The 26927-nt window shown below is 42.1% G+C and overlaps 2 protein-coding genes across 4 annotated transcripts in view; one reads left to right on the forward strand and one right to left on the reverse strand.

Annotated features, from left to right (window-relative positions):
• On the forward strand, positions 1-25739 carry kdm7aa (lysine (K)-specific demethylase 7Aa). Its single transcript, XM_085436584.1, has 18 exons — positions 1-143; positions 7345-7430; positions 9615-9732; positions 10737-10897; positions 15813-15954; positions 16641-16827; positions 17175-17337; positions 19332-19419; positions 19509-19615; positions 20081-20172; positions 20337-20423; positions 20725-20970; positions 21188-21315; positions 21629-21780; positions 21864-21958; positions 22093-22244; positions 22424-22758; positions 23523-25739. Exons 1-18 carry the CDS (start codon positions 46-48, stop codon positions 23609-23611), a joined length of 2526 nt encoding a protein of 841 aa, XP_085292710.1. The 5' UTR covers positions 1-45; the 3' UTR covers positions 23612-25739.
• Positions 24099-26927, reverse strand: part of ndufb2 (NADH:ubiquinone oxidoreductase subunit B2) — an 11471-nt gene continuing 8642 nt past the window's right edge. For all 3 annotated transcript variants that reach the window (XM_085436596.1, XM_085436595.1, XM_085436593.1), the window contains exon 4: positions 24099-25851. The gene's annotated coding sequence lies outside the window, so the exon portion shown is untranslated. The remainder of the gene's footprint in view (positions 25852-26927) is intronic.

Below are 26927 nucleotides of genomic sequence, written 5' to 3' on the forward strand. Positions count from 1 at the left end.
ATCCCCGCCCGCTTCATTCCTGCGTTGTTTGGGGACAGTAGGAAGATGGCGGCGGCCCCGCTGTACTGTGTCTGCCGGCAGCCCTACGATGTGAGCCGGTTTATGATCGAGTGCGACATCTGTAAAGACTGGTTTCACGGCAGGTATGTAGTCTGCGACATCCTAAAGAGGTGTAGTTACATGGAGGCGAGAAACACGGTTTGTTTTTTAAGAAAAGGCGACGGTTCTCTGAGCGGTCTTGGCTAACTTAGCGTGCTAACCATTAGCGGTGGGCGACGGGGGTTTTAAACCGTCTATTGACACGACTTTACGGGCGAAAGTGGGGGTTCGCGCCCCTAAAAACAACATTAATGAACTCCATCGTGCCGCAGATAAGTTTAAACAAAACGACATGATCCAGCTCTTTGTAGTTATTATAATAATCAGCGGCATTTACTTAAATAGAGCCCAATAGAAAGTAGATCTTATAGCTGATGGTATACCGAGCTGTTTCAGTCAACACGGGTGATCAAAAGCGTACGTGACTACCTTTCCGTAGAGTTATTTAAAGGATAACTTTAATTTTGATGTCGCTGTGATTCAGTCGTTTTAAATCCAGTTAAACCAGCTCTAGTGTACAAAGTGTGCCAGAGCTGGCAGGTTATTAAAGGTAACGGCAGCCTCGGGCGGCGTCTGAGTTGTATTTTAAACTTAATGATACAAGAAGATCTAATAAACAACTTCAACTTGTTTGGGCACAACCTGTACGTTAATTATATAGCAAGCTGGTAGTTTATATCTATTATTTAATACACATGAGCTTTGTTTTAAATGCTGGTTTGATATTGGTAGAAAGTAAGTGGGGGAAACGAGGAGATTGTTATGGTTTGGCTTTTGATTGACAGTTGGCGAAATTTAAATCCCCCACCCCCCTATTTAGAAAGAGGAGGCACATGGCCTCGGACCCCTAGTGGCAAGCAGGGGAATTATTTAAAGGTACCAAGCAGGCACGTGTCTGGGTTTTGTGTGTGTGTGTTGTATTTGTTTTGTTTTGGGGTTTGTTTTTTTCTTTTCTATTGTGATTGCAGGTAGCAGACGTTTTTGTGATTCATGCGTAGATGTAGGTGGAAGCTGTTGAAATCTTGATGGGAATCTTAATGTTGTGTAATGTACATTGCCTAAAATGTACAAATTTCAGTCCACACCTAATATTGTGACGCACTGCTTGAGCATGAGATTTTCTCAGCATCCGACTTTCTTTCTTTTGCAGTTTTCTCTTGTTTTTTTTAATGTGGCTCTAAGTCCATGGGCTGACCTAGGCAACTCTTCAAGTCAGCCTGTGTGGGTGCATTTCCACAGTGACTGCTTAGGAATACAATAATCTGGGTTTTGTTTTGTTTTTTTGGTTTTTAAGGTGGGGGGTTGCTCATGTTGAAATGACGGAAGCCATTGCGTAACCACCAAGTGTGCTGCCAAAAAACTCAGCAGCCAGGATTTGTGGTGTGTCAGCGCCAAAACAGACTAGCTGTGTGTCATCTGCCAGCAAGAAAAGGAACAAATGTTGGAGCTTCCCCCATTGATGACTAATAAGCAGATACACACCACACACGCACATACTCACAGCAAAGCTCCAAAAACGGCCACATTTCCAGCCTCTTTCCCACGAGGCAGGCCAGAAGGAAAGGGATATTCTCTGGCTGTGGGTGATGGCACGCCATTGGAGGGGAAAGCGGAGGAGCTCATTCTGCTAGTTCTTGTTGGTGTTTGTGTGGGAGACTTTTGTCTTGGTTGCTGGAGAGTGTCCTGTTTTCTATCACCTGTGTTTCAGTAAACAAAACAAGCTGTACTTTAATGTGGTAAGGCTGTCTGAATCAGTGTCACGGTTTATCAGCATCAGATTTGTAAAGAGTGAGGTTACAGGAAAGCTGAAAAAAAGTCCTGATAAACTCCCCCCATGTTTTCAGTAATCTCTTTATTACAGTTTAATGCAGTCATATTCATTTTTGTTTTTATTCAGTTGTGGTTCAGTTAGTTTCCACATTGTGTTTCTTATTCACTTCAGTTTTATTAGTTTATAGTATTTCTTTAATAATTCAAAATTTGTAATACTGCATTAAATCTACATTAACTACAGCATAGCCCTCTACTACTTCAGGAAAATAGTCAACATATTGCTTTGAGAGGAAGACAGAAATACTTTTTCCAGTTGGGAACAACTACTGCTTTGATGCTAAAGTGGAAATACCTCTTTGAGGCTAAAGTAGAATACTATTTTGTGAATAAAGTCAGATGCAATGATGAGAATAAAGTTGAAATACTACTCGAAGTAGCTTCAAGATGAAAATAAAATTACTACTTCGTGGAAAAAGTTGAATACTATTTCCAGAATAAAGTCAAGTACTGTTATGAGAACAAGATAGAAGTACTACTTCAAGAATAAAGTTGAATAATTATTATTTTTTACTTTAAAGTCATAATACTACTTTCAGAGTACTGGAAAGTACTATTTCCAGAATTAAGTGGAATTAGTGCTTAGATAATAAGGTAGATTGTGTAAAGTTAAAAATGACCACATTGTGTACATCTTCTCTTTTATGTGCTAAAAGAGAAATTTTGTCTTTTATTGTAACTGCTTCTAAAAATGGTACTTTAACCTCATGGGCCAACAGAATATTTTTTGGTGCCTATTAGATATTTGATAAATACTTTAATCTAAAAGTTATACATTGCCTACAGTGGTAGACTTACACCTGAATGAGAAAAAAGCATTTGAAAAAAATACAAAATGATTGTTTGCAGAAGAAATGTTCTGAGGGTCTCTGTTACTAATCTTCTGACCTCTTTGGTTTACTTTGCTGCCCCTTCAGGTTTTTGTCCTGACTATCTGCAGGGGTAACAGTGCCCTGAAGCAGTATAACCCACTATTATACCCTTTGGTTTAGATTTCAGGTGTAAGTCTGAGGGCCATTCATCATTTTGAGCCTCACCTGATTGCAAGACCTGCCTCTGTAAATGCCTCTGCCTCTGCTTCATGCGTTTCTTAGATGCAAATTTACATCAGTGTTATGGATGTAAATCCCCGGTAGGTCACATCAGATCACAGTGTAGGTGTCAGGCCCTCCGGTCTGCCCATTGTCTAATGTGCGTGTGGACAGTGGGGGCGATGATAGACCAGTGGTGCTCAATGAGATGGAGCGAATGACTGATGGGAGCTACGGCGAGCCAAGTTCAATGCGCGATCTGTCAATGTCGCACAGAGTGTGAGCACACTAAAGAGAGATAGATCACCTCTGTGGAGAGCCTTTTTGGTGTTTAGGCTAAGTGGAAGTGCCCCCCCCCCCCCCCCTTTTTTTTTTTTTTTAAACTACTGCTGTCTGTGATGTTTCAGATCATCTGTTTAGATGTCTGATAAGTTGATTGGCTGAAGTAAAGACAGCCTCATAGCTCTTGTTTATATTCAGCTGACTCTCATTGGGGTGGAAATAACATTACATTTGGCTCAATCAAAGTCGATTAAGGGTCAAAAGCATCATGTATTGATTACTAGTCAGTTTGAATTATAACAGTAAAGAATATACCACACAGTTCAAATTAAAGGAAGTTTAGAAAACCACTTTAAATTACAATATCAAACTGATAGCTGATGTACCAAAATAATAGATCAATAATTTGTATGTTATGAACTGTGAATCTGCACAGCGAGTTCAGTCTGTGTTTGTTGTGTTGCGTCTTTCAGCAGCAAACACTCGTAAGACTGATGACTCGTTAGGTTTTAAATGGGGCTCAGCCATGTTGAAGACATGTGAAAACAGAGTCCCAGTGCTTGCGGGCCTCAGGGCAGCTCAACCTGCACTGAAAACAATTAAGTTGTTTAAAACTCCCAGGGGCTCCCTGACACCCTATAAACAACAAAGTGATCCTCTTTTTGTTGTTTACCAGCTGACTACAGAAAGCCCTGCTGTGTCCTTCAAACTGTAAACAATGCACGGGTGATATGTTGCTTTTATGCCTAGCTGGCTAAAATGATTTAACCCCTGAGGGCAGAATGACAGAGCCTTATCCATCTGTCAGACCTCAGTGGCTCTTACTGCTGTCCAAGTCCGGCTCTGTTTATGTAAGCCTTGCCTGAGCGCACTCGGACGAGTCAGGTGCTCCTCTGGGGCACATAAAGACAGCCAGGTGTGTTTAACTGCCCTCATATCCTCTCCATCTCCACCACCCATCCATTAGAGATCTGCCAGTTCCCTAATGTAGGTGTGTCGACACCCCATGCGGAGCGGTTATTTAGAGCTTAAAATAATGGCGATGCCAGCCTCCAGCCTTTGTGTTTCTGCACTGATCACTGAGGACAATGAACCCCCTCACAGTGCGTGGACTAATGAATAAACCCTCTCAGTTACACAGGAAGGAGGCCTTTGATGAGAGGAAGTGGAGGAGAGGGGCTGTTGATGGCGAGGGTTTAGCCAAGTACACACATCTCCGCTCATTCAGGAAGGGATGTTTAGCTCGGTAATCTGCTGCAGTGCTGTCAGAGGGCAGCTCTATCAGGGAATAAAGCAAGGTTTTGTGGGGTATCTGTGTTGCTCACCCTGGTTGTACTCTCTCTGACCTTTTTGTTGTCTTACAATGCATGATAACACTATCTTATGAGTTGAGATGACGTATGACTGAGCAGATGAGGTTCATGTCGGTTCAAGAGCTGTTTGCACACTCACCCCGCTTTGTGGTGAGTCATCAAGCCCGAGTAAGGCAGCAGGAAATACTTGCCCCCTTTCTTTTCTTTCCTCTCCCATTTTTACATTTGCTGTCTCAAGTCCACATAGACTCACAAGCTCGGGTTAAAGTGGTAATCATTACAGGTAACACGCGCGCTGAGTCAGGGTGGCGTATGTGGCACAGTGCCCTTATTTCCCACTGCGGTGTTATATAAAGGAAAGTAGCAAGAAGGTCACGTCAGCCCAGAGCACACGCTGTATTCACACGTCTCAGCGAACCCAGCGGCAGAGAGCTGTGACTCATGCTTTCCCCCAGCGAACGGCCACATGTTTGAACAAAGATTCCTGATACATGAGCTAGGCTTAGTCACCAGCCAAACACTGTACACTGTTACTGCTAGTTATCCATTTGCTCACGTGCAGGAGCAGGAGTGCTTCTCTCAGCTTTTTTTTTTTTTGTCTTTTATGGATGTTGTAGGAGAGTGGAAAAGTAACTTTCAAAAGAGATAAATGTGAGTTCTTTACAGCTAAATGGATATTTAATTAGTTACTGTACTAATGCATTTGTTTGCCCTTATACCCAACCAACAACAGTTCAGATTTTGTGTGGTATGGTTGATATCCTGTTTGTGCACCAGGGTGATGTGGGGGGTGGCAGGCATTCACACAAGCTCACCATTTCCTGATGAGTTAATGGCCCTCTGCTTTATTTCCTTTACAGTTTTCCTGCAGTTCCTTGTAGATCAAAGCTGATAGCAGGCTTCGGTCAGCTCTATCCCCCCTGCAGGCTTTCACCTTTAAAAGCAAAGGTTATATCAGCAACAAACCTGTTTATAAACCTCTTTTTGCTGTGCTGCAGGAAGGGATTTTGTAGGCCAGTAATGAAGCTGGCGTCTGTCTGGTTCTCTCAAAAAAACAAACAAAAAAAAAGCAACAAGATTTCTTCATTTGTTTTTGGAGTACTGATCTCAGGGGAAGAGAATCTCCACAAATTGATGCCACGTGCAGTCAGAAGAAGTAAAACACTAATGTGGTTCTCAAACTGTGACACTATGGGCAAAATGTAGAAGGAAGCTAAATTTAAAACTAAACTGAAATTTACTTTGGTTACTTTTTTCAATGTTCACAGAAAACTGTGGGGGCATTGAGTCTAAGTTATTTGTTAGTTTCTAATTGCATCATTTGGGGGGGTTTGAATCTGAAATGTTATAGATTTGTGCTAACTTCCATCTAGTGGCTAATGGGCAGATTTATCAGCACTGGGTATCAGTGAAGAGGTCAGGTGCACACTAGTGACAGTAGTGATTAGTCATCTAGTCGACAAATTGCAGACAATCTTAGTTTGGATGGTGCAGGCTTCAGTGGCCTGAAGTTTAAGTGTTTGCTTTTCCGTGGATGACACAGTCCTGCTTGCTTCATTGATCACCAGCTCACACTTGGCTGATTTGGAGCTCAAAGCTAAACTGCCAGGGCTCTACTTCTAAGGCCACGATTCTGGTGATGACTTCAGTAGAGCCATTGCTCCTAAATATAAAAAGGGAACCAGCTGAGTCGGTTTGAGCGTCCAATAAGGATCCTGGGACTTTAAGGAACAAGGTGTTTCAAGCATGTTCAGCTGAAAGGAGATCACAGGGCAGACTGAAGACATGCAGGAGAGATTCTGTCCCTCGGATGGATGGGACTGCCTCTTTTGACCATCTGAAGAGTTGAAGGAGGTAGCTGGGTTGAGGGAGGTCTGGGTATCTCTGTTTAGGCTGCTGGCTCTGTGAGCCAGACCTGAATAAGTGGTAGAAAATGGATGGATGGTCATGTGAATTAGGATAGTTCAGTTTTAGTTTGTACTTTTTGGCTTATCACACTATACACATTGTCCACAATCCGAACAAAGTTGCTGTTCAACCCATGCTGCTCCGGTATGCAACCCAGGAATGCATGTGAGTTGGTTCCTGTGGCTTGGCTGTTGCAGGATACTCAGGGGTAGTAGCAGCATGAGTGACACCGCTGTACTGCAGCTCCTCTTGATAAATGCGCTGCAAATTATATGATGAAAAGAGGCCAGATCATTCAGCTTGTTTTTAAAAAAAAAAATAATAATAATAATGAAGCCATAACTGTGAAATGATAGAACATTTGTTGGAGGGGAAAAAAATAAAACTGCTATCTTTGGTCTCCTGACCTAAGTGTGCGCTGCTTTTTCCTCTTTCTTTTTATCTTTGACCTGTGACCCCTGGCATCTCTGCTTGAAACACACACAGCATTTGACAGGAGTTTGGGAGCGTTTCATCTGCTTTAGCTTGTCCAGGTCAGATAAAGATTGTGGTGTCCTCGTTTCATTTCTGAACGGGCTTGTAAAGCAGTAGACCTGTTCCACTCATTTCAGTTAGATTGAAAGTGGTTTATATGCCACCATTTACAGGATAAGTTATCTGAAGGAACTTTAAAGTATAAGGAAAGACCATATATATTGTAAATGCAATGAATGCCTTCAGCTGGTAGGGTTTATTATTACATACATACATTATTATAGTAAATGCTTTGTATATGTTTGGGCAAAATCTTGTGATGGCGTGTTTTCTTTTCCTGGCAATTTAAAAACGGTATAAACCTCTGTAGGGGACTTGCCCTAACTCTGTATCTCATTTCTTTCCAGCTGTGTACAGGTAGAAGAGCACCATGCTGTGGATATTGATGTTTACCACTGTCCCAACTGTGATGTCGTACACGGACCCTCCCTGAGTGAGTCTTTGCTGCTTCCTGAAGCCATTTTTTCTCTCTCACGCACACACTCACACACACTGCAGTCCTGAACTTTTCTAGACACCTTGGTGCATGCAACCTGGCAGTTTCATAGTGCATAGTCCATTTAATGTCAGATTGCAGCAAATATCTCAGTAAATATTAGTGTGCATTTACTACTTATGAATAGTTGTTTTGTGCACGCTAGGGCTCTAGACTAACTTTTTGCAACGGTTGCACTGGTGCGCCTAAGAAACCACCAGCACAAAAGTTGGGAGCACCCAAATTTTTCAACCGCATAGCTTAACACCGCTGTTTTACATGTGCATTTTTTTTTTTTTTTGGTGGTGGTAGTGGTGGGGGGTTTTGCTGTCTATACAGACAATATTGATTTGTAAATGATTAACTACCAATCTTGTGCTTAAAGTGCTTTGGCACTCTTTGGCAATATTGTAGACAATGTTAAACTTAATCATCATCTTGGCCTTCTCTGACGACCTGTTTGCTGCTGCCTGCCGCTGAAAGGCAGTGGGGAGAGGGGACACTTGGGCAGTGCATTTATTGCAGCATATAATGTGTTTTCTGGATACACTGTGCTTTTTCAAAGTTCAGAGGTTGATGGCTCCGTGTCAGAGCACTGGCTATGAATTTCAGATGGATCAGGCCTTAACTTAACCAAAAAGTTATAAATAGTTCTTTTCATCCTTTCTTATTACCCACAGCTACATCCACTTCTGTCAGGCCTAGGCTACTCACTAGGGCTGGGCATCATCACTGATTTCTATGATCCATTTGATTTCGATTCACTTTTGCCTCAGACTGTCAGAAATATTATAATTCTCATCATTTATCAGTACTGACACTTATGAGACTTCATCAGAATTGTGAGCATCACAGCAGATGCCTTTGTGTCAAACTGAGAAAAAAACACAGAAAAACATGAAGGAGATTTTCCTGGCCTGGCTTTTTATAGCAGATAACCTTAAAAATATTCTGCAATATTGTATAATTTTAAAAAGTTTAAATATTTTCAGTATTGAACAGCAGAAAATAGGCTTTCTTGTCCGAGGTCATTTAAGTAAAGAAAAGAAAAGAAAGAAAGAGTGCTGTAAATAACGGTATATTGGTGGGTAAGAAGCGAATGAATAATGCAGAAAACAGAGATCTGAGATGGGAAACTGTTCTTGAAGTGCACACAGAGAGAGAGAGAGAGAGCTGTGCATAAAGTGTGATTTTTTTTATTTTATTTTATTTTTTAAATCGCGGTGGAAGCAAAACAGCAAAGAGGGAATTCATATTCATATTTAAAAGTCGATTCAGGATTTAATGAATTGATATCGCTTTATTCAAGCTCACCCCTCTCTATCCACTTGCACTTTCAAACGTACATGACCAATCAGAGAGGTACCGCCCCTGACTGTCTCTGCTTGGTTTAGTCCACGATATGGGCATGATATGTTGTTGACCACACGGAGACTTTCCGAGTTGCAGAGACTTTTTTTTTATTTTTTATTTTTTTACTCGAACAGTTGGTCGCACCGGTGTGACCTAAGATTTTTTTAGTCGCACCACTGAAAAATCTGGTCGCATTTGCGACCAATTTGGTCGCACTCTAGAGCCCTGGCACCCTCTTGCATCTGTTATCTTGGCAGCTCTGAAGCCTAAACAGTAAAGTGTTTCCATTAGCCAGTATATCTGAAGCAAACTATTTCCTGATGTGTGCTACATGTGAGAAAGCACAACAGCGGAAAGTATGACCTAATTCTTTGAGGTGCATGTGTGAAAACAGCACCATACTCTGATTCTCTGCCTTGTCTCACCCATGTCTCTATATGCTGGACAGTCCCGGGGGGAAGGCCGCTCTCTGCAGTGTTAGTCGAGTCAGATTTTTTTTTTTTTTTGGTTAAGGGGGGGAGGGGAATAGGTTAACCTTTGACAACCCTGAGGGCAGACATTAAGAAGCTAATTGAATGGTGCTGTAAACCCTCCACTTTGATTGGACAAACCCCTCGATATCCACCCCTGGGCACAGGGGCTGAGTAGTGAATTAATGTGCTTGTGACAAGTGATTGTGATCTGCATAATTTACAATGTTGTTGTGTGAAGGTGCTTCAAGAGGGCATTATTACATTAGGACGAGACAGCCCAGTGAAACTCAAACCTACTTTTTTTTGTTTTCTGCAGTGAAAAAGCGCAACAACTGGCACAGGCATGACTACACAGAGCCAGACGATGGATCGAAGCCGGTGCAGGCTGGCACCTCAGTGTTTATCAAGGAGCTCCAAAACAGGACATTCCCCAGGTAGATATCAACACCCCCCCCCCTCCCCAAAGAGCCACACTTTTAAAACTCTAAAGGCCTTGCCTAGTGGAATATTTTATTCAGGTAAACTAAAAGTGCGATTTTCTGATTTGTGAATCATGTCTACTTTTGAAGGCTCAAAATTGGGCTCCTGTAAAGTTGTCTATGCAGTTAAAGGCTTAAGTAAGGCTTTGCATTAGAAAGTTACAAAGGAAAAGAGAAAAACTGCAAATGTATGAGAATTTGTTTGTGTTTTTTCCAGTTCTCTCTTTCATTTTGGAAATGTTTTTTCTCATACTTAATCCTTCTGACCAACTGGATTGTTTTTCTAATTTGCTGAAAAAACTCGAAATTCTTAACTTAATGCTCATACAGGTTAAAGTGGATTTAGGAGAAGACATAAATATGTACACGCTTGCTTCTTTTGGTTTTAAGCCAGGCAAACTGTTTTGTTCTGTGTTCTCACGTTTACAGATATCTAGTGGGAGTTTGATTGATTCTGTTTCTATAAAAGAAAATAGTTCCAGTGTGTGGATTATTTACATTTTCACGACCACTGATTCTGGAAAAAATGTGTAGCTTTGGAATATTTTTAGTCACACAAAACAGTGTGGCTTTAAGAAAGAAAAACACATTACTGGGTCCAGAGTTTTCTTGATTGTGATCACATTTTTGTAGAAATCTTTATGAAAAGTCAGTGGCTCACCTGACTTTATCTCAGGTGAAAAACCAAGGTTGTCGTTAGGATTAAATGGGTGATATGTAGTGACCTGGGTAATCCTCTCAGTGTGCCTAATCACCACCTCACAGAGCAGCTTGCATGTCTGTAGGCTCTTTTTGGGTCAAAATGCTACCACCACCACAAACACAATATTTTCACCTATATTGTGTTGTGGTTTGGGTAGTAAAGTAAACAAAGCAACTCTCTGCATGGCTAAAACCATTATGGTTTTATTTTGAGAACACTGGCAGCTTGAATTAACTTATTACAATCTGGTTTTCAGTGCCGAGGAGATTCTGATACGGATGAAGGGTGAGCTGGTGACTACCAGGTACTTGGAGAGGCAAGGCTTCAACTACCCCATAGCAGTCACCGAAATGGAGGGTCTGGGTCTGAAACTACCCCCCTCTACTTTTTCTGTCAAAGATGTGGAGCAGTATGTGGGTAAGAAAACTTGGCTTTGTTGTCACATGTATGTATGTAATTTACAACAAAACATTAGTGTTTATTGTCTGGGAAGGATGTGACTTCTGTGATTGGACTACACAGCATCATTGGAAGCTGCTTAAAAGCTAATGAAATAACGCTACACCAGCCAGCTAAGTGGCCATTGCTGAGCAGGCGCCATCTGTGTGTGTCAATATGAACCAGTTTCCAGGTTCATGGGTTTTAACCCACTTATCAGGCATCAGACGATGGCTGAATGCGTTCTAAATGAGCGACGGCTAAGCTTTCACTGCCCTCTCCATGACCACTGCACTTCCTTACCGAAACAGCCTGCTACTTCCCAGCTCCTATTACAAGCCCATTACCAAGCCCACCAGTGTTTTTATAATTAAGTTCAGATTACAGACTCCCTTTCTCACGTTATCTCTCTCTCCCATGCCCTATTGAGCATTAAGCCAAGGCACAGGTGTTGTGACTGGGGTCTGAGTGTGGGATTACAGTTCTTCCAGTTTGAAGACAATGGGACAACTGGAGTAAACGCCGATGCTGTCGAGCATTTCTGCTGCCAGCTCGGTGTGTGGTCAAAGATTGGTCAAAAAGTTCTACACATGATGGAAAGTCTTTAAATTGACCTATTTATTGTTTTCAATCCGAACTATATATTGTGTGTATATATACAGTGGGGCAAAAAAGTATTTAGTCAGCCACCGATTGTGCAAGTTCCCCCACTTAAAATGATGACAGAGGTCAGTAATTTGCACCAGAGGTACACTTCAACTGTGAGAGACAGAATGTGAAAAAAAAATCCATGAATTCACATGGTAGGATTTGCAAATAATTTATTCGTAAATCAGGGTGGAAAATAAGTATTTGGTCACCTCAAACAAGGAAAATCTCTGGCTCTCACAGACCTGTAACGTCTTCTGTAAGAAGCTTTTCTGTCCCCCACTCGTTACCTGTATGAATGGCACCTGTTTGAACTCATCATCTGTATAAAAGACACCTGTCCACAGCCTCAAACAGTCAGACTCCAAACTCCGCCATGGCCAAGACCAAAGAGCTTTCGAAGGACACCAGGAAAAGTATTGTAGACCTGCACCAGACTGGGAAGAGTGAATCTACAATAGGCAAGCAGCTTGGTGTGAAAAAATCAACTGTGGGAGCAATCATCAGAAAATGGAAGACATACAAGACCACTGATAATCTCCCTCGATCTGGGGCTCCACGCAAGATCTCATCCCGTGGGGTCAAAATGATCATGAGAACGGTGAGCAAAGATCCCAGAACCACACGGGGGGACCTGGTGAATGACCTGCAGAGAGCTGGGACCAAAGTAACAAAGGTCACCATCAGTAACACACTACAACGGCAGGGAATCAAATCCCGCAGTGCCAGACGTGTTCCGCTGCTGAAGCCAGTGCATGTCCAGGCCCGTCTGAAGTTTGCCAGAGAGCACATGGATGATACAGCAGAGGATTGGGAGAATGTCATGTGGTCAGATGAAACCAAAGTAGAACTTTTTGGTATAAACTCAACTCGTCGTGTTTGGAGGAAGAAGAATACTGAGTTGCATCCCAAGAACACCATACCTACTGTGAAGCATGGGGGTGGAAACATCATGCTATGGGGCTGTTTTTCTGCCAAGGGGACAGGACGACTGATCCGTGTTAAGGACAGAATGAATGGGGCCATGTATCGTGAGATTTTGAGCCAAAACCTCCTTCCATCAGTGAGAATTTTGAAGATGAAACGAGGCTGGGTCTTCCAACATGACAATGATCCAAAACACACCGCCCGGGCAACAAAGGAGTGGCTCCGTAAGAAGCATTTGAAAGTCCTGGAGTGGCCTAGCCAGTCTCCAGACCTCAACCCCATAGAAAATCTGTGGCGGGAGTTGAAAGTCCGTGTTGCTCGGCGACAGCCCCAAAACATCACTGCTCTCGAGAAGATCTGCATGGAGGAATGGGCCAAAATACCAGCTACTGTGTGTGCAAACCTGGTAAAGACCTATAGTAAACGTTTGACCTCTGTTATTGCCAACAAAGGTTATGTTACAAAGTATTGAGTTGTATTTTTGTTATTGACCAAATACTTATTTTCCACCCTGATTTACGAATAAATTCTTTACAAATCCTACCATGTGGATTCATGGATTTTCTCTTCACATTCTGTCTCTCACAGTTGAAGTGTACCTCTGGTGCAAATTACTGACCTCTGTCATCATTTTAGGTGGGGGAACTTGCACAATCGGTGGCTGACTAAATACTTTTTTGCCCCACTGTAATGAATGGAAACCAGGGCGAGGTGCCCTTGCTAGGAAGGAGTAAGGGTTCAGTCAGTAAACCTAATTATTCTTAATTTATTTAATTACCAACAAGTATTCACTCATCTCTGGACACAGGCTCTGGTTGCCTAGGTTACCTTGTTATGCATTTATTAACTTATGTGCCAATCACTGGTATCAAATGCTTGCTCCGAAGTTGAGTGAAGTTTGTCTTGGCGTTGGCCCGCTCTGTGTTTTTCCTGTTTTTGGCTGTAGTTGTCGAATGTTTTTAACTTTCTCTGGTTTCCGTTTCTCTGTAAATCACTTCCTGTGTAGACGCAGCCTAAGATGTTACAATGCGACCCACCGTTAGCAACCCTCTCTCTTTCTGTGAGGGGAAGAATGCAGATGACAGCTGCAGAGACCAGCCTCTAGACCGCTTGAGTACTTTGATGTAGAAAATTAGGTTTAATGCCAGCTGTTTCAGAGTAAACTGGCATGTAAACTTTCAACTGAAGGATGACAGCCGATGTTGGCAAGGGCATTACAGTTAATTAAAACTAAAATAAAGGCTCAAACTGGGTGTGAAAAAATATTTTGGCTAACTTTAGAAAAAAATGAAACTGACTGAAATTTAAAAAAAATGAGAAAATGTCTTTAGTTTTTGTCTCTGTTTGATGGAATTTGTTAGCACAGTCTGCCTGATGAACATTGTTATTTGTGTACAGAGACCCTGACAAATAACCTCTCATTTATAATAATAAAAACGCCAAACCTGAAACTATCGATTCTTCAATTTTTTTCCACTTACCCATTTCAGGGCTGTAGCAGGAGCTGGAGCATGTCCCAGCTGTCATAGGAACTGAACTAATATTGAAGCTAATAAAACTAAACACAAATGAGCAAAGCCACTTGAGAAGCTAACTACACTGAGACCCTGTCCACATTAGAAAGGTGTCTTGGAGAAGTTGGTTTTTGAATGCGTTTTGGTCTTTCATTCACACATGAAAAGCATTTTAGATCACAGACATTGGAGATTTTGAAAAACTCCTTCCAGGGCAAAGCTTTTTAGAAATGGTTTGAGGTTTTACATGAAACTATGCAAAACCTGACAAAGAAACCAGAAAGGGAAAACCAAGTTTGTATTGCACCATCAAAGTTGTCTTGATGCTTGTTATTGACTAATCAGATCACATTGACTGGCTTAAACTAATATTAATATGAGTTTTCCTTATGACACTTAGCACAAAATGGGTGGATACCAAATTAAACTCAGCTCAACTTTGAGGTCACCTGTTAAAGCACCCAACTGGTGCTTTGAGGAAGAGTAAAGGTTGCTGTTGACAGGCAATGGCTTATTACCAGCACTTTATTAAAAGTATATATTTTTTTAAAGCCCGATTCACAAAAACCTATTATAGAAGGAGCTATTCCAGTCCCTCATCCCAGTATTTAATATAACAAACCCTGCCGTGCATGTTCATAGTTACAATCATGTTCATTCCTACAAAACGGTCAAAAATAAAGTAGGATTCATCTTTTGATTTCAGTGTTGAGTTAATTATTTTTACAGCATTTTGCTCCCAAAACGTTTGATTCATGAGGAAATAATTGTTTTACATTAAAATTAATGCAGTGAGTAACAAGTTTCTGGTTCCTGTCTGATGACAAAGACATATTTGCAACAATTATCTCAGTTAATTGGCTCTTTAACATAACTGGGTGTCGTCATATATCATTGTCTTTATGGTGGGATGTCGGTTAGATTGAGTGTCTCTCGAGCTGGCTCAGCGGTGCTTTAGTTTGTTGACATTAATAAAAAAAAAAAACTAAATAAAAACATTGAATTGGGTTTGTGAACCCAGTGCTCGAGCTCGGCGTTGCAGGGTTTCCAGGCAGCTTTGTCTCGCACTGTGTGACTGACTGCTTTTCACTCCACCTGTTCTCTGTCATCAGACGCTGGCCAGCTGGGCCTTTAGAGGAGTGTGTGTGTGTGTGTGTGTGTGTGTGTGTGTGTGTGTGCACACAAGTATGCACAGGGGTAATAAAAAAGGTGTGTGGGAGGGGAGTGGGGAAAATACAACCACCAGCTGTCTTGCTACACACTGCACCCCAGTCTTACTTCCGGCCTTGCGTGTCACTGCGTGTGATTTGTAGCCTCCCAACTGTGAGCTGTTTGCTGTTTGCTCTCTCTTTGACTTTTTTCTCTTTTCCTTTTTAGCATCTGTTTTCTATCCCATGAGTAAACACACACATGCACACACAGCTTTTGCACACTTTTTCTCACATCTACAGACATATTTCCTTATATGCTTGAGATCTCCCACGCACACACAGCTATTAAACGTAGCAGCCCTCTCACCTCCACCCACTCCCCTTCCTCTGGGACTGGTGGTCTGGACAGATTGACAGATTGTCTCGCTTGCATCCCCTACAACCCCTCCCCATGCTGCCATATTAATGCCAGTTTTCCTCAGGGGTTGATCTCTAAAAGCACATGAGGATGCCAGCAGGCTGCTGACCCCTCTGAACCCCATCACCTACTCTGCAGTCATTTAAAAAGTTTGAAGATTTTCATTCAGGAGTCTGTGACTGCAGAACATCTAATCTGATATTGCACAAACTAAAAGGCACTTCATTCCCATCTAGGTGGTAACAAAGTCATCGACGTGATAGATGTGGCACGGCAGGCAGACAGCAAGATGAAGCTCAGCGAGTTTATCAAGTATTTCACCAATCCCCATCGACCCAAAGTCCTCAACCTCATCAGCCTGGAGTTCTCTGACACGAAGTAAGCCATGCTGCAGGTCCGTCACTGTGATTTAAAAGCGAAAAAGGAATAAGTATCTTCAAGAGTCAGCAAACTAGGTTTGACAAAACTTCCAGATGTATTTTTTACCAAGGCCATCTATATCAATGTAAAGTTGAATGGAAGCTTCCAGCTGATTTAATAGTTGCCTGAGTTAATAGAAAGAAATGGAACAACATTCGATTTAAAGTCCTTCTGATGTAGCCAAAGCTGTTTTCACACGTGCACTTTAGACAGATTTGTGAGAATCAGGTTGGGATATTTTGCTCAGTTTCTCTTTAAGTGTAGCACACAACAAAACAGGCATTTGCACTACTGGGAGTACTGTGAAGGTGAGGGAGCATGTAGCATGCTGGAGGCTCCTTATATGATGACAGCTTGATAACGATGAATGCCGAGAATATTATTCTGCTTTGTTCTAACACTGGTGCAGTCTGACATCGTATGGACTTTGCACTATAGGCACCTAGCAGGTTAAAGACCAGCTACCATCAGATCTGATTGTGCTGGACGTTTACAGTCTCACCTCAGTGACTTGTTATTCTGTTGAGGGTAGAGTCGAGTCTCTCTACAGTATTGGATGTGGTTGAGATTAAATCAGGGACCTACAGATATGTTTTTAAAACTTTCCTAAGCTCAGTGTGCTGCATGATTCTGATCACCCGCAGGATGGCAAAGCTGGTGGAGGTTCCTGACGTGGCTCAGACGTTGTCCTGGGTTGAGAACTACTGGCCAGACGACTCCTTCTTCCCTAAACCCTTTGTCCAGAAGTACTGCCTTATGGGGGTCAAAGACAGCTACACAGATTTCCACATAGACTTTGGAGGCACCTCTGTCTGGTATCATGTTCTCTGGGTGAGTGTGTGGATTTAAAGAGCTTTTTTTTTTTTTTTCTCCTTTAAAGAGAGGAACGTGCCACCCTGATGTTCATCAAGCTCAGGGATTCAGTGTTTCTTTAAATACTGAGGTTTTTAGGTCAGACTAGCACTCTCTGAAGGGTCACCTTGCTTCTCACATCAAGTTAATTCATAAAACAGCCAGCAGCACTCATCATGATGGTCTCACCCCCTCGCTTCTGAAAACTACAGCTAACTTTAATTTGTGATTGAATGAGGGGCGGGTGTTTAGTAGAGCAGTGCCGTCACATTCACAAGTTTAACCTCTCGTTACCTTTATTTTTACCTTTTTCTTTTGATTTTCAGGGTGAGAAAGTCTTCTACTTGATCAAGCCCACCCTCACCAATCTTGCACTATATGAGGCATGGAGCTCCTCGCCCAATCAGAGCGAAGTGTTCTTTGGGGACAAAGTGGATAAGTGTTACAAGTGTATTGTACCCCAAGGAACCACGCTGCTCATCCCTACAGGTCAGTGAGGTGTTTTAATGTCACATTTGATAAGTAAAGGACTTTAAGTGTACTTTCAAAACTTTCTTAAGGTCAGTTTGAACTGGGAACCTCCTGAGAAACTCTGTATTTCTATCACAGGAACTATGTAGCACATTAAGCTCCAGGGAGATTATTTTACCCCACAAATAGTCCCACCTGACAGGGGTTGTACTTTCTGAAAGTACAACAGTTGGTTGTTGGTTGGCAAACAGTTGGAAAGTTGTAACCTCGCCATCTTCTGGATGTTCAAGAACTGTTTGATAGAAGTGACGATTGTGATAAATGATGGTTTATGTTCAGGCTATGATCCGTGAGCATGGCAGTTATGTAGACCTCTAGGTATAGGACGTATGAAGAAATCAAATTTGGATAACTGGCAGCTTATCATCTGTACTTTACTAATTGTCACGATTAGCTCAAAAAGTCAGCTATGATATGTTTTATGATGAGATGAGCAATGTTATTGTTATTATAGGGCATGTTACAGCACTATAACATCCACTCTTTAAAGATAATGTATTTATGAAAAAAAGGATGCAAGCACAGTTGACTGACTGGTAAAACATGCAGGTCAGCACGAGTGCAGAGCTCAAATGATTTGGACAAATGTATTCATAGCTTATTTGTAATATTACACGTGGGTTTAAAATCAGCTCAGCCTTTCGTGCTCAGTCACGTCCGCTATCCTGACACACCTTTTTGAAAGGGATCTTTGGTCGGTACACCAGGATGTGATTGAGAGCTTTCACACCAGCCTAAACAAACATCACTGACCAGACAAACACACACACATTTTAGTTGAACCAAACTAAACACACTAGTCATCAAAGTACTTTTAAAGTCTTGGATAATGGTGTGTGGTTTCCAAGCACAATAAATTCCACACTCTCAGACGTGCAGCTGTTTGTGTCGCTGATGTTAAATCATTGTTTCTGGTGACTGCCTGACAGTTTTGCGCCAGCTTTGCTGACCTGCCTGTTTTTTGTTTTGTTTTTTTCCCCATGTGCATTTAAAAGTGAAAAATAATCATGATTCCCATGGATGCTGCCAGGAAAATACAGGCTCCTTTAAGGTCCTCTATTATTGCCAAAGGAAAATAACAGAGAGGGAAATTCTTCCTGAGCAACAACCCAAACAGTTCTTAATGATCATAATTACAGGGGAAAAATGAAGAGAGACAAAGCTCCTATGTCATATGATGAAAGTAACACTGAGGCGTTTTACTACACGTGACTATGCAGCCTTGTGGTGGCGCTGCTGATGTTGCATTAAGAAGGTAGAAAGATGTTTTGATGTCATGTCACTAACTGAGCATGACACCAAAGCATGCTTTGATTCGCTGAAGTGAAGCTAATGGATCCAGTCATACCATTATTTGTCCATCAGTCTCTCAATGGACTTTTTAAGCCCATAGAGCTCCTTCACCCTTGCCCCCCTACGGCACACGGAGAGACAAAGCTCAGTTCAGCCCGTCAACTGCTGGATGTCCTCAATCAGTCTTCCAGCCATGCTTTCTCAGAAAGCTCAAGCAGCATTGTGAAAGAGAGCTTTTGGCAGAAAGGCTGTGGAGAGGTGGGAATTAAGCTGGGGTCAGGAAGCACAGTAGGTCAGTCAAGCGTATTATCAGGCCTGTCTGTCAGCCTCTGTCAGTCCCCCCCCCCAAAAGAATCTGTTTTCTCCTACTTTGTGTTGTATTAGGAGCACTGTTTATCTGGGGTGGAAGCCGTTATTGACAGCATTATCTCCTGCTGCTGAGTGTGACTGTGCCTCAGCAGGATAAAAAAGTTTCTTGCAGTCTTGTTGTCACGAATTTTGTTTTCTGCATGTTGAGAAAATATGATTAAGCGAAGTATAAATCCCTATTTCCTCAGGTATTCATGTGTAATTTCTCTGCCCCACCCTAAGAATGTTATCATTCTAAGCCAGAGAGTAGATAAGCTGAGTAAACGTCTGTGCTCTGCTGCCCTCTGCAGGCTGGATCCACGCTGTTCTCACCTCTCAGGATTGCATGGCATTCGGAGGGAACTTCCTTCACAACCTCAATATTGGCATGCAGCTCAGGTAAACCACTCGCCTGCCACTGGTGTGGCATCTTGATTTTTGTGTGTTTTCTAGAGACTTTAGCACTTAACGTTTGGTTCACGTTGTAGGTGTTATGAGATGGAGCGTCGTCTGAAAACCCCAGACCTCTTTAAGTTTCCCTATTTTGAGGCCATTTGTTGGTATGTGGCAAAGAACCTCCTGGAAATGCTAAAAGGTGAGAGTCTAAAACTCAAAACCACAAGCCACAGAGATGTGTATAAGAGCTGTCGCAACATAACATTTTGACATAAAAATTCAAAACATTTGGCAAGAAAATAATGGTGTCAGTAAGATTTATTTATGGGTCTTTCCATGAAAAATCAATGAGTTCCTCCCACCTGACCCCTCAGAATTAGTATATTTAATGAAGTCATGCAAAGTTTTACCTGCATATGACAGTAAATTTCAGGGTTGCAAGTCCTTTAATACATAGTGGAGGGTCAAAGTGTGACGTGTTTTGTTTTTTTCCCCCACTATTTTTGATCCCTCAAAACTTAAAAACACAAAATATCCACAGGAAATTTCCATTGCTGAACACCACTTTTAATGCTACCTTTTTGGAAATCCATTACTGTTTTAAAAGGTTTGAAGCTTTCTCGCTTAAAACTCGTGACAGTTTTCCCTTCTTTGATTTTGTCAGAGCTTCGAGAGGACAACTGTCCTCCACCGACCTACCTAGTGGATGGAGTCAAGGCTTTAATCAGTGCACTGAAGACTTGGTTGAAAAGAGAGGTGAGAAATTCTGCCTGATTACACCTCACATGTCTGCAGTCCACATGGTTCTTGTGACACAGGAGTCACCGGAGGCATCCACGTTTAGTCTTATCTGTCAGCAGCAGGCGGCAGATTCTCTGCTCACTCCTCTGTTTTGAATGTAAACTGTTGCGGCTTTGCAGGTGAACGAACCCACCAGCGAGGTACCAGACAATATCAGGCCGAACCATCTCATTAAAGAACTGACCAAGGAAATCCGCTACCTAGAGGTGAGGAGCTTTTTAGACTTCATGCAAATGGTGGTGTCAGCTGGGAGAAAAGCTGACGCTCTTTTGGTATTGTCAGTGATTAATAAAAGTGACCCACATTTTAGACATATACAAGCTGTAATCTCAGTGTTTACATCATTAATTTGCACCATTTCTTGACCCTTTACAGTTTTACATGTGCTTTATCTGTACATCTTATTAAATTAAAAAAAATGATCATTTGATTCTGTAGGTTTTGTTTTTATTTTTTGCACATTGTAACAACCTTCACTGCATGATTTATTTTACATTTATTTTCTAGGAGGAACCAGTGGGTGGTAGCAAGCTAGTGAAATCTCAGGGAAGTGGAGTACCTTCGGGATCAAACGGCTGCCTGTCCACTCGAGCTACGGTGGAGAGGCTGTGCCAGGCACGGCGAGCTCGAAGGGCCGCCAGGCAACTGAGGGAGCAGGAGCGCCATGCGCCCAAGCTACCCACTAACCTGGACATCTTAGAGCAGCACACCAGGGATGTGCTGAAGAGGCTGGAGGTCGGGCCACTGGAGGAGGTGAGCTTCAAGGAGCAAACATTCAGAATGTGTGTTTAATCTACATTAAAGGAAGAAACCAAAATGCCGTTAGTTAGGCCAAAAGGTGCACTATGTACTTATTATTGTAGTTGGAGTCTTCACTTAAATGCAGCTTTGCACCGATTAAAGCTTTTTGTAAATGCTTCTGTGTGTGTTGTTGATGACTGATACAATACTTTTAATATTCTGTATCCAGGATCCTGCGTTTGGTGCCAAGGTTCACGCAAAGTTCAACAAAGTGTCAACTGCATCTGCAGCTGCTGCTGCAGAGTCTTTGGAAGACAACCACATACGGCTAATGCTGGTCAACGGAAGAATCATCAGGTGGGGGAGCAAAGTGAATCAGTGTGCAGAGCCAGTCAAACTAGTACTTTTGTTTTGGTGACAAACTCCAGAAACCAACATAAAACCACTTTGGTGAATAAAAAAATAACATGAAGTAAAAATGAATTTAGAAAGGTTTACTAGTCAGCAACAGAAACTATGAATTTGTTAATCTACAAAGCCTGTTCTTCTGAGCTGTGAGGCAGCCGTCAGGAGATGAGGAGTCCAATTTATTTTCCTCTTCTTGTTTATTACAATATAAATTAGTCACCTGCTCTGCATGTTAACATGAACTTTATATTTGTGTGTGCAGAGATTTGAGACGACCGGGAAGCAGCAGCCCTGTAAAGTCCGAAGATGAGGGACTGTCTGTTGGCCCACCCAAGGGTTGCATGGACGTGAAGTTTGAGAGGATGTATGACAGTCAGGAACAGCACAGCACAGCTGAGAAATCCGCACTCCTCAGTAAGTCTTCAGTGAATATTAAACCAACAGACGATTGTAGCCATGCAAGCATTTAGCTGACGATGTGTTCCTTTGTGTCTCAGGAGATCTGGAGAGGATGAAGACTGAACTCGGGGAAGAAGTCTCAGGACACTCCAGTGTGTCAGATGTCGAGTCAGACAGCGACTTTCCCACAGAGGTAAACGATGTGCAGGATTTATACAAACACAGCCGGTTTAAGAGCTCAGTGTTTCTGAACAGAGTGTACTTTGGGTAATCATTTTTTACGCTGTCTTCTGAGGCATGTTTTTGAAATTTCTCTGTCCAATGTAGCATAAAGAGTCATCGTCGTCATCATCTTCTGACGAAGACTCGGAGAGCTCCCAGGATGAAGAGGACGAGGATGAGCAGCAGACAGGCTCAGGGCACATAAAGCTGGACCAGTCTGGCGAGAAACTCAGGCACAAACACAAACCACTCAAACGGTGAGGAAACAGATCAAGGCAGGCCTGTGACCAGTACTATTATGCTTCTTCAAATATTCTGATTATCCGTGGGCCGTTTAACCAAATAAATAAATAAAACAAAATCCTTGAAAGGCCCCCGTGAACACGGCGCCATCGGGGCACCTTTTTTAAAAATGAGTCTCGTCTTCCTCCTACAGAGAATGTCCTACCTCACCCAGCACAGCAGAGGCCATTCAGGGGATGCTGTCTATGGCTGGTCTGCTGTGCTCCTCCAAGTCGGAGACGGCAGACTCGCTCCAGGAGTCCTGGTGGCCCAGCCCGCTGGAACAGGCGCAGCACCAGCGCCGACTGCAGGGGGACAAGAGCCCGATAGACAGCCAGGGAAACAGCAGCAGCGAAGCCTGGGACAATCAAGGGCTCCCCAGCCCAGAGATGGACTACCAATACTGTGACCCCTCAATGTCTCCACCTCTGCACCCCTCCAAGAGGCACGCCCCGAACCCTCCACCAATCAGCAATCAGGCCACAAAAGGTTTGAAATGTGACTTTTATCATTTCTGCTTGTTAATATGCAGAAAAATGGAGAAGCTGTTTCAGTCCACACTAACTGGCACAGAAGATAAAGCATGGTTCAATACGTAATGTGCAGGATGTGGGAATTAGCTCTCTGATTAGCTCTCTGACAGTGGGAGAGGTGGTATTCAGTGTTTAAAAACTGTTTAAAATTAAATAGAAAGTACAGAAAAAAACCTTTCCAAAATAAAGCTGATCAAAGATCAGGACAAATTTTAACCAGGACTTAACTGTCGTGCAAGAAGTGTTAGTATATTTTATTTCGATTAATGTATACTTTAATTTCCCCACGGGGATCAATACTCTCTACATTTAACCCATTCACTCAGTGAAGCAGTGGGCAGCCGTGTGTAGGGACGGTACCTTGCTCAGGGGTACCTCAGGGTAGCCGTTCAGTGGATTTGAACCCTCAACCTTCCGATCATGGGGCCACCACGCTACCTACTGAGCTATCCCTGCCCCATTATCATGTTTTATTTCATTTTTGCTGTTTGACAATGTTTAGTTTAATTTGTATTAGTTTCTTTAATTATTGTAATATAAAGTAGGTGCTTTCTTTGGTGTCAGGGGCCCGTTTTAAGGGCCACTTATGGTTATCATCATGATTAGGCCACTTGATGGATTATTTGTCAGATTTGTGAGAAGATAGTTAGTTGAAATGTTACTCACTATTTGATGTTACTATATAAATCCCGCTAATATTTTCATTTTTCTCTTTTTTAGGCAAACGGCCCAAAAAAGGCATGGCCACAGCCAAGCAGAGACTGGGGAAGATCCTGAAGCTCAGCAGACACAACCGCGTCTTCGTGTAACCCTCCCAGACATTGAAAGAAGGGCGAGGAGTCAGGAGCAGGGGGAGAGAAGAAGATAGTTTTGTGTATTTTTTACCAGACAGTTAAAATATATCGGGGGGAGGGTGGATGAAACAAAAAAGAAATGAAATCACATGGACACTGCCTGGAGATGAAACAAATCTTTGATACGTAAAACACGCTCACTGTGCATGCTTAGGAGACAGGGTATCGGATTGGAAACGAGCAAGCGCACGACTTTACCACAAGCACACTAAAGACAAAAACATGAAAGGAGCATGTTGCTGCAGGGAACGGTGGACTTGAAGCTCCTGTGGGCATTTTGGACGGACAAAAAAAGAGATGTTGGTGGGGGCGGGAGGAGAGGGTGAGGCGGCAAGACGTCCACTGCTTCTGATGCCAAGATCACCTGCGTCACATTTGCTAGTATTTCCCCCTTCTGCTGATCACCCCTCCACCTCTCCCCTGGCCTAATTTTTATTATATATATATTTTTATTTTTATTTTTATTTTTTTTTATTCGTGACAAACTGAACAGGACGAAGGGTCTGTTTACCTGGATGGGTGGAGGTGAAACGCGGTGCTAAAAGAGGAGGTGGTGAAACTGAAATTTCAAAATGGTGCTTATTTGTTTGTACGTCTCTCCACTCTCTCATGCTTGTGTCCCACCCTTCCTCTTTATCTCAATCACACCAGCAATAACTTTTTTTTTTTTTTAAGGAGAGAGGTAAGGGCGAGAGGCAGCACTTTGGTGCGTTTCTTCTGCTCGCAGAATTTTAACAGGTGTAAAACTGCACCTAGTGTTGGAGGTGGGGGTGGAGTCACTCAAAATGCTGCCTCTCTGTGAATTTGTTTTCCCATAGGAATTACAAGTCGTCACCTCTGAAACGACTCTGGCTTAATTTATTTCGCGTTTTATGTGATTTTTTTTTATTGTTTTTATGGATTCTGAATTATTTATTAATTGAACAGAGGTAATGATTTTATTATATTTTCACCCTAAAAACCTCAGTGAGCCTGAGGGTGTTTCTCCCCCCCCTTTGTAGGGAGTTTTTATTTTTTTTTTAACCTTTTAAAATTTTTTTGTAAATGTGGATGTTTTTAGAGTTCATGTGATCATCTGTTGAGTAGCTACCCATCTTTCCCTTCCCAGCTGAGTAGAGCCTGTGTCGATCCTCGTCCTCTTTGTTCCTGTAGAGGTTTTTTTGGTTTGTTTATGGGCTATGTGCGGATAGTCTAGGTTAAGAAACTTCCATATCTACTCCTGAGCTTTCTCTACTTAGTGCCACACCGTTTAGCAAAAAAAACAAAACAACAGGTATTCTGAGCCACTGTGGTTGATCCAAAGTAGATGATGTATTAAAAGGTCAGCGATTGAGGAACTGACATGTGGATGATTGAGGCTTTTTCTTTTCTTTAATGTGAGGTGTGTGTGTGTGCAGTTCTTCACTCTCAGGGAATGATGCCATGGACATAACCTTCGATTAACCACCAGCCACACATCATGGATGCAGACACTCATAACTTATTTCAGTGTTTTTCAGTTTTTATAGCTCAAAAAAAAAAAAAGCAACAGGTCAGATTTAACAGTCATTGTATCTTTAGGCTACTTTTACCCATTTGGTGTTACTCCCACTCACTGCCTCCAAACACGTGTTCAGCTCATTGTTTAAGTGGAAAGACACCCTAGTTTAAGTTGACTCTGCACCCATGTAGCTTTAAGAGCGCCCTCTGAACAGTGTGAGCCTTCCTCAGGTGAGTGATGAGATCCAAAACACAGAATTAACATTTAAAAAAAAAAAAAAAAGCAGTGTTTCCTTTGTACCCCTCCTTTTTCTTTTACACTACACTTTAATCTTTGAAGTCTTTGCATGTTAACTCACAGAATAAAAACACGAACTGGCCCGCAGGCAGGGTTTGTAATAAGCTGTAGTGTTTGTCCCCCTCACTCTCCTTGAAATGCAGCTCTCAGCTTTTTTTTTTTTTTTTTTAAATATGTGTTGGTTCTTGCAATGGTTTTTTCCAGATTTAAATGGCTTATGATTTGAAATATACAAACACTGGCTAACTGTGACACTGTTAATGCATTTCAGAAATTGCGTGTAAATAAATAAAAGTAATGAAATGACATGCTGGTCTTCCTGTTTTAATTTAAAGATAAGTTTATTAAGTCTATGTACAACAATGACTTTCAGAACAGCCCAAAGACTCGCCCGGCAAACCAAATCCTCTGTGGTGACCTGCAAAGAAGAAACGGGCACTTTATTAGGTACACCAAAGTGAAGCGGTACCTTTTCAAATAAACAATATTATTACTACATTATAAGTAGAATAATGGTTTACATGAATAAAACCATTTTCTCTATAAACAGCTTACGCCCTTCATGAAGTTGCCCTGCTTGAACATAATGTGCTGACGATGCCTGCAGGCACCATGTCACTACCGTTACTACCATCAGCACCCCTCACACTGACCATGATAACCTGTAAGATTAATTACATGTATTACACTACATTGGCCTGGTGCACCTGGGATAATTCTTTTAAGTGGCCAAACGTGTCACTTAAAGGTTAATATTTAAGTTTATATAGTGCTTGACAATCAAAAGACACAAAAATACACCGTATACACCTGTCCTTGTAACTAACTTTGTGAGTGTAACCTCAGTTGAACCAGGTGTGCAAAAGGTTTAAGGTAAACCTTTACAACACTGCCCTCTGCAGGGTTCAGACTGAAGTACAGCTGCTTCTGAGGTTACAGCATTTAAGTAATCATGTGAAACTGGAGGTTTTCACAGCTGCACTGTAGCCCTCAACTTCCGGGAGAAGTCTGGCTGCTCCACCCATGCAGCGCTCACCTAAAAAGCATTTCCAGAAAGAAGTGTGGAAAATATCCCCAAGTTACCCAGAGCGCTTCACAAATCTGACTGCTTCTGTTATCATGAAAAAAATTACTGTGCACCACTCTCACTTTTACAGACTTAGTTAAAACTTTACAGCTAAATACATAAATGTTTAACTATATCAGATAAGAGATGCCACCACCTTTCAAACATCCTCAAAGTGCTAAGTGCCTGCATGTGTAGGCAGATGTTACATGACAAAAACAGAATCCTTCGATTTGAAGAGTCAACCTTTCAGACAAGTCTGCAAATCCTCAAAAAAAAAAAGACAAAAAGAAAAGAAAAAGGAAATGCCCTCTCACCTTAGGCACTGAACTGAAGCCATGCAGGGAGCTGAATGTGTGCAAAGCGAGGTTAGCGGACCAATAAAGCTAAAAGTGATCTCTTTTCAATCTTTTGGTGAATCTGGAGAA

The sequence above is a fragment of the Copadichromis virginalis genome, linkage group LG17 (genome assembly GCF_057382275.1).
Source record: "Copadichromis virginalis isolate Kocher_CV1m ecotype Utaka linkage group LG17, C_Virginalis_male_GT1.1, whole genome shotgun sequence".
NCBI lineage: Eukaryota > Metazoa > Chordata > Actinopteri > Cichliformes > Cichlidae > Copadichromis > Copadichromis virginalis.

What these genes read in the sequence shown, in the direction of transcription:
- kdm7aa (XM_085436584.1), top strand. Translation starts at nt 46, where the DNA reads ATGGCGGCGGCCCCGCTGTACTGTGTCTGCCGGCAGCCCTACGATGTG. An exon ending in CACGCTGCTCATCCCTACAG is followed by an intron (nt 17,338 to 19,331) that starts GTCAGTGAGGTG and finishes TGCCCTCTGCAG; the next exon opens with GCTGGATCCACGCTGTTCTC. An exon ending in AGGAAATCCGCTACCTAGAG is followed by an intron (nt 20,424 to 20,724) that starts GTGAGGAGCTTT and finishes TTTATTTTCTAG; the next exon opens with GAGGAACCAGTGGGTGGTAG.